Source organism: Mizuhopecten yessoensis, unplaced genomic scaffold (assembly GCF_002113885.1).
Source record: "Mizuhopecten yessoensis strain PY_sf001 unplaced genomic scaffold, ASM211388v2 scaffold8297, whole genome shotgun sequence".
In the NCBI taxonomy this organism is placed as follows: Eukaryota; Metazoa; Mollusca; class Bivalvia; order Pectinida; family Pectinidae; genus Mizuhopecten; species Mizuhopecten yessoensis.
Window position 1 is genome coordinate 705 of NW_018407477.1, and position 8,535 is coordinate 9,239.

At 39.2% G+C, this 8,535-nt stretch overlaps 1 protein-coding gene across 1 annotated transcript; it reads left to right on the forward strand.

Annotated features, from left to right (window-relative positions):
- Nucleotides 1-736: 736 nt before the first annotated feature.
- LOC110455558 (sacsin-like) lies at nucleotides 737-6,896 on the forward strand (the record flags this gene model as incomplete). Its single annotated transcript, XM_021505742.1, has 1 exon — nucleotides 737-6,896. A coding segment is annotated over one exon (6,026 nt), but the record flags the coding sequence as incomplete, so codon positions are not given.
- Nucleotides 6,897-8,535: the final 1,639 nt, after the last annotated feature.

Consider the following 8,535-nt stretch of genomic DNA (forward strand, 5'->3'; position numbering starts at 1 on the left):
CACCTCGGTCTGTGGTTGCGCATAATTCTAAATTTAATCTCAATTGGAAAAGTAAGGCTGGCAGCCATCTTGGATTTTATCAATTCAAATATTAAATATTGCGACACCTTTTTTCCCCATCATCATCCATCGTGCGTCATCTGCCGTCTATCTTGTGTCAACAATTTACATTTTGGACTTTCAATAAAATGTTGCAGGAATGTTTCATGGTCATTTAAGGTGTTTTATCAAAACTGTGATTTTTAATACCCCTAGCGAGGGGTTAAGTTTTTTTTACTATAGTTTATATATTAGGGAGTTAACACTTTTAGGTACATTTTGCTTATTTCCAGTGGGATATAATTCAAATTATATAAAAAAAAAATTATGACCCTGACTCACCCCAAGGCCTGATGGTTATGGCAAAAAAGGATTATATTGGCTAAATTTTCAACAATCTTCTTCTTCAGACCTGCATTTTCTTTGAATCAAATACAGTCACCATATTCTCACAAATTGATAGTCCATGTAATAAAAAATATCTGTGTGGTTTCACTGAAGAATATGTGGTCTTTTGATTCTGCGAGATAAATGTTGGGGAGTATTTATCAGGTGTTGTTGTTTGACACCTTGGCAATAGTTAATAGCTCTCAAGTTAGACCGCAAAAATACCAAGAATATAACATTCACTTCATATAAAGTATATGCAGTAATCTGTATTTCATGACATAATTTCATTGTCAATATTGTACTTCAGGTACGTTCCAGGTCCAGGAATTGGATGTCCATGGGTTTGTAAGATTTCTTCAGCTTTGTATGGACCGTAACCTCACGGACAAAGGACAGTTTAAAGTTTGGGATACTGAGAGGTCTTCACTCCCTGTAAACTGGCTGGAGAAAGTCTGGTCTGAGCTGCCTGAATCATCTTTGGAGCACTTCAAGGATTTACACCTCGTGCCAGAGAAACATGGCAAGTACTACCACCTTCATAGACTCACAGGATTGTTTATTGTGAAGTCGTTCTGTTCACACTCCTTACCTGAGGCCATTTGTAGATCTATGGCTCATTTTTCTGTCACCGTTTTACCTGCCTTGCCTTCCTCTATGGCAGAGCATTCAGAAGTCACCAAGTACATACACATTCCAACACAAGATGACTTTCTGAACTTGCTCGATCGTCTGTACACAAATAATTATGCCTACTTACAGAGTTTCAACGCTTATGCTGACAAAGAAGAAAGATATTCATGGATGAAATATTTAGAATATTTGAACATTAGAAAATATGGAGAAATGTCTCTGGAACAGATGAAGATTTTCATAGAATTCGGAAACAGTGGCTACACTTCAATCAGCCAGGTGGATACACTAGCTCCACAGCTTGGGTATGACTTTCCTGTAAAATATCCCTGTCGTCTACTGTCCTCGTCAGATAGTTGTCAATGTAGGGTTGCGCAAAACCTTGGAGCTTCACAGCTAACAGAAGAAGCTGCTATGGAGAACATATTGTCTGTAAAATGGCATACATACTCTGACGATGACCAGAAGAAACTGATGATGTATTTTGTCAGAAAAATTCACCAGTTTAAAAGAAATCCTGTTTTGATGGGATTGGCAAGGGAAGTTAAATTTGTACAAACTTTTAAAAGAGGTTTACAGAAACCATCTGAACTGTACGACCCCTCTATCAAGCGATTGAGAGAATTGATAGGGGATGAGTCCATGTTTCCAGCAGGTCAATTTTCTTCATCAGAAATTCTGGTTGGATTACGTGATTTGGGACTACAATCGTCCAATCCATCAGGTAAGCTGATCTATAGCTGTATTAACAACTTGGACAGAAAAGTGAAGCAGGGACACTCATCAAACTTGGAACAAGCAGAGGCAGTGAACCATTTTCTATCACAACAGTTGGAACTTTTGAATCACTACTCATTGATGGACAAAAAATTCTTGGTGCCACAGAAGAGAACCTCTGTTTACCCCACCGCCTTACCATGGTGCAGAAGCACACATGAGCTGTGCGCACCACGAGAATGTCTCCTAGCAACCACACGGAATCAACGAATAGTTGGGTCTGTCATACCACTCGTTTCGGAAAAATCTTACAGTTATTTGAAGAATCCCTTCCAGTTACTTCATCCGCGGGTGACAGATGTGCTGAATCATCTGTTGCAAATCCAGCGAAATTACGAGGTAAAGTACAAACCTGACTTGCTACCATGTATCAATGAAGTATACAACTTTCTAGCGGAAGCTATTTCGACCAGCTCAGATATAGGAAGGGAGATACAAGATTTCTTTTCAAGAGAGCCTTTGGTTTGGACAGGGGAAACGTTTGTAGAGGTAACAGATGTTTACACTTCTCACAATCCCGGAGACATCCCCTTAGAGCCCTACATGTATTGTCTACCAAGAGAGTTTCTATCTATCAAACAATTCTTTGAGGCTATTGGCTGTCATGACAAGCAGACCGTCGACGTTCTTCGTATTGTACAGGGAAAAATCAAATATAAGCATGATGGGCAAACATGTGATTCTAAGAACGATGTGGGCAAAGACTTGAACATTACTGTGCAAATACTGACGAAATACAAACAGGATCCCAAATCTGTTGCACACCTGGATATTCTGTTTCCTGTCCATACAGGATCCGAGACAAGATTGCAGCTCATGTCTGCTTCCGAGTGTAGATACAGTAATGAAGAGTGGTTGAAAGTGATCGCAGAGGAGGAAGAAGAGACCATTTATTATGTACACGCTAACATTCCATCACATACTGCTCAGGCTCTTGGTGTTCGTTCACTGACAGAGGGCCTGCTGACCGATACAGAAGCAATAGAACCTTGTGGACAGCATGAAGACCTTACAAGAAGAATCAAAGGCCTGCTTGATGGTTATACGGATGGTTTATCTGTTCCAAAGGAGATTGTTCAAAATGCTGATGATGCCGGGGCCACAAAAGTTTGTTTTCTTTACGACGAACGTGAAAACATGGACGCACGAACACGACTGATAGATGAAAACATGTCTAGTTTCCAAGGTGCTGCTCTTTGGGCTTACAATAATAAGCAATTCACTGAGACTGATTTACGTAACATCACAAAACTCGGTGGAGCAACCAAACAGGAGGACGACACTAAAATCGGGAAATTTGGATTAGGGTTTTGCTCTGTGTACAATTTGACGGATGTCCCAAGCTTCATCACAGGCACTGATCTTGTCATTTTTGATCCTCACTACAGAAATTTAGGTCGTGCTGTTAAAGGGAAGGAACCAGGCATCAAAATCAACCTGAGAAGTTTGCAGAATCAGAGGCTTGTCAGAAGAATGAAAAATCAATTCAAACCGTTCAATAGAGTGTTTGGTTGTGATATGACCATGGGAGAAGACCTTCATTCATATGAAGGAACACTGTTTCGGCTTCCTTTAAGGACAAATGAACAAGCAGGGAAAAGTGAAATAAAGGACAGCGCCTACTCCAAGTCCGATATAAAGGAACTACTGCACATGCTGATGGAAAATGGTGGAAATATGTTGCTGTTTACACAAAATGTGACAAAAATAGAAGTGTATCACCTGCCAGCTAATGCCACAGATCCCAGCCAGAGCACTCTGATTTATACAGCTACCAAAAACATGATAGACTCAAATCATCAAAGCATACAGATTGCAGATACATTTAACGTCCTGAAAGAGGTATCGGCGCTGTATTCACCAGTCCAACACAGACAAGAACATGTACCCGAAGTACAAAAAATAATTCAAGCTGACATCAACATTCAAGTGGAAAAAGCTGCAGAACGCTTCATATCTTATACAGTGTCAGAGACGCGATCGTGCACTCGATGGATTATCGCCTATGCAACAGGCACTTCAAAAAGTCTGGAGATCTCAAAACAGGTCAAGGGTGTTTTATCTCTGGCAGGCGTCGCAACGCCAATCCAGATAAATGGATGTGTTGTCAAGTTAACGTTGTTGGGTAACATGCCATTTGGATTTTACAAAACGGGTCATTATTTCTCATTTCTTCCACTACCAATACAAACAGGACTGCCCGTACACATCAACGCTACATTTGCTGTAGCGCCAGATAGACGCTCAATTATGTGGGGAACAGAGGATGATAAGACTGAACTGTTTAAACCTCGGTGGAATCATTCACTAATGACTGACGCAGTTCCTAAAGCTTATGTCTGTCTTCTTGAGAGTTTGCACAATTACAACAGTGTCATTGATGAGGAATACATGAACATTTGGCCTATTTATCCAGCATGTTCAAGTGAACTGCAGCACATGCAGAAAGCATTTCTGACAACAATTGTTAAGGAAAACCCAAGAGTGTTTAAAAGACATGACATATGGGCAAGATATGAAGACTGTAGGTTTATGGATCCAGAACTTATTGAATCAGACGTGGGAGATATTGCCTTTAACGCATCAATTCGTTTCTTGGAAACCGAAAAGGACGACAGTACAAAAATTATGAGACTGCAAAAGAAGCTGGATGCCTCCTTCAGCACTGCTGGCCTTGAAAGTACCATCAAGACAAAAATATTTTCGACAGAGAATTTCTTCACAGAAGTGCTTTTTCCACACATGCTGTCAGATTTTTGGCAATCCAGCGAAAGAAACATGCTTGTTATGTTTGCTGTAGATAATATGACTGAGACGACTACCAAAAACCTGCTTCTAAACACAAAATGCATTCCTTCAGAACCGACAGGAGAATTAAAATGTCCAAATGACCTGATACATCCAGATAGTAAGCTAAATAATTTGTATACAGCATGTGAAGGACGGTTTGTACATGAGGAAATGATTAAAGCTGGCATCAGGAACAGAAAGGAACAGCTGGCAGACATCGGGATGATAGTTGAAACATTGCCATCACACTTGGTCGTTGACAGAGTGGAGAGTGTACTGGGTTTGTCACTGGAATGTGACAAGTGTGCAATAGAAAGGTCCGTCACCATTATTCAATACATCCAAAGAAAATGTATGTCTGATATTTTGCTTATTGAACAACTCAAAGACATACCATACCTACCAATTCTGAAGAAACCAAAGGACTGGACTTTCCTATGGGGAGCAGACTGTCAATTGTTTGATACCTATTTAACTACCACGAACAAAGTAAAAGTCGCCAACTGTGACCATGAGATTAAAGAAAATGTTCAGTTTGCAAACCCAAGATGTCTTTATCTGACCTCAACTCAACATCTGGTTGGTTCTCAGGAGCTTGTTATGGATGTGTCTTGCTACAAAGCAATGGTTTCTACTGAATTACTTTTCTCTTGTTTGGGCGTCCATGGAGAAGACCGTGATACCATTCCTATTGAAGTTGTTTGCGGTCATTTGATTCAACTTTGTGAAACCACTGACCCAGTTATGATGGCGGAGAAAACCAAACAGCTGCTCAAGACGATTTGCAATGAAGTTTACTCTTTCTTGAGTAAAAGAATATCCAACGAAACTTTTTCTGAAACGGAAATGAGCTACATTACTGATTTAAAAGAGCACCCTGTTGTTTTCTGCCACAATGTTTTTGTGAAACCAAAACAAACTGCACTCAGCATTTTAACTGATTGCGAACCTCATCTATTTGGATTGCGGACCCATCATCTTGGATCAAAATGCGAGCATCTGTTGCGTGTTCTTGATATCAAAGGCAAATTTACCACAGATGATATTTTAAATGTCATGTTGGAAAAGCAAACTTGTAAAGGAGAAGAGCAGCTGACAGAAGATGAATTGGAGCTCTACACCAAACTCATCAAAGTCTTAGTTAAGTGTATGGAACGTGAACAAATTAATTATCGTGGATTATGTACAATCACAGATGATGAGGGTGTTTCAACACAATTGTGTATTCCAGATGTGAAAGGTGTCCTGACACCAATCAATGAGTTGTGCTTGAATGACAATGAGAAAATTAAAACAACTGGTACAATGAAATTTGTAAATGGAAAAATTGGTCCAGATTTCGCCCGCACACATGGTGTAAAGGCCAAGACTAAACAACATTTCTCGGACAATACTAAAAAATTACCTTTCGGACAAAAAGAAGAATTGACTACAAGAATAAAAGAAATTTTAAGAGGCTATCCATGTGATGAAGGAATCATGAAAGAACTTCTGCAGAATGCTGATGACGCACAAGCAACAGAGCTTCAATTCATCATAGATGATAATACCTACCCTGACGAAAGAGTGTTTGATGATAAATGGAAAGCATTACAAGGCCCTGCTCTTCTTGTTTATAATGATAGTATGTTTAGTGCCAAGGATATTCAAGGAATCCAGGACCTTGGGATAGGCAGCAAAGGGGCCGACCCAACAAAAACTGGCCAGTACGGTGTGGGGTTCAATGCTGTGTACCATCTAACGGATGCACCCTCATTCGTCACAAAGGGTCCCAACGTTGAAGGAGGGGAAACAATGTGTGTCATGGACCCACACTGCCAATTTTTATCAGATGCTACTGAAGAACGACCTGGAATTCAGTTGATGAATCTAGATGAACACAGAGATTTATATCCAGACGTTTACAAGTGCTACCACGAAGACAAACTTTTGACAAGCAAAGGCACAGTTTTCAGATTCCCACTTCGAGCAGATGATAAAACAAGAAAGCATTTAGCAGAAACAATGCCATCCGAGAAGCTTCGGTACCTGCTGAAGACATTTGAGAGAGAACTGTTAGAAGCATTGCTTTTTGTTAATTCTGTTAAGAAGATTTCCCTGTCAGCCTTGACCAACTTTCAAGGTCACAGGGGTTGAAATATGTTAAGATCTTCAAACAACTTCTCAATAACCAAAAGGCCCAGGGTACTGATATTGGGCCTGTAGCATGCTGGGATGCAGTACTACCAAGTTACTACCAAGTACAAATGATGTCTTAAAATCTTCAAACAACTTCTTCTCAATAACCAAAAGGCCCAGGGAACTGAAATTCGGCCTGTAGCATGCTGGGATGATGGGCTACCAAGTTTGTTAAAATGAATGACCTTGACCAATTTTCAAGGTCACAGTGGTCAAATGCCGAAAAATCTTCAAGCGACTTCTTCTCAATAATCAAAAGGCCCAGGGTACTGAAATTCGGCCTGTAGCATGCTGGGATGAAGGATTAATAGGTTTGTTCAAATGAATGACCTTGACACACTTCCAAGGTCACTAGGGTCAGATGTCATAAAATCTTCAAAAAACTTCCTCTCAATAACCAAAAGGCCCAGGGTACTGATATTGGGCCTGTAGCATGCTGGGATGATGGGCTACCAAGTTTGTTCAAATGAATGACCTTGACCAGTTTCCAAGGTCACAGTGGTCAAATGTCGTAAAATCTTCAAACGACTTCTTCTCAATAAGCAAAAGGCCCAGGGTACTGAAATTCGGCCTGTAGCATGCTGGGATGAAGGGCTACCAAGTTAGTTCAAACGAATGACCTTGACCAACTTTCAAAGGTCAAAGGGGTCAAATGTCAAAATCTTCAAACAACTTCTTCTCAATAACCAAAAGGCCCAGGGTACTGATATTGGGCCTGTAGTATGCTGGGATGGAGGGCTACCAAGTTTGTTCAAATGAATGACCTTGAACAACTTTCAGGGTCACATGGGTCAAATGTCGTAAAATCTTCAAGCGACTTCTTTTCAATAAGCAAAAGGGCCAGGGTACTGAAATTTGGCCTGTAGCATGCTGGGATGAAGGACTACCATGTTAGTTCAAATGAATGACCTTGATCCACTTTCAACCTAATGTCCTTGTTCAACAACAAGGTCAGAGGCGTCATATGTTTAAATCTTTGAATAGGTTCTTATGAAATCTTAAGATTTCAAGTGTTAGATTAATAACTGGTGAGCGATGCAGGCCCATTGGGCCTCTTGTTTATAATGATATACACAAATACTGCAACAATAATATAATGCAGTATTGTTATGATGAGTAATTAACAAATAATGTAACGCGAGTTTCGTTAATGAAGAACAAATACTAGAATATAAGTTTAATTAAACTTTAAGACTGAAGCATATTTAAAATATATATATATACAAATGTTGAAGCATAAGTATAATTATACTTCTACACTGTAGCATTAATATAAATATACATAAAAATGAAGAAACATTAGCGTAATTATTTTCAAATATTTTAACATTTATATGATTATGCATAAATACTTTCATATGAAACATACTTTATCCTTTTTTCGCTTAAAATGCCATTTGTGATTTGAACAAAATTCTTTTTCATTTGAATAGTTTAAATAAAGATTTTGTGTTGATTAATCATAGAATTACTGTTTTCTTTTCAATTTCGGGTTTAATATCATTCAATAGTTATGAAAGAGTATTACGAAGAAAACATATATAAAAAGACATCAATAGAATAGGACAAAATCGGATTGGAACTTAATATCAATAGAAGACATGAACTAAAAAATAATTAACATGGAAACATTTGGACAAATATAGGGAGAACTGGACCAAGCGTTCCAGAAGGGCAAGCGTCTTCCGCTTCATCAACCATCACGTGATGCAAATCTAGCTCAAAACCAAG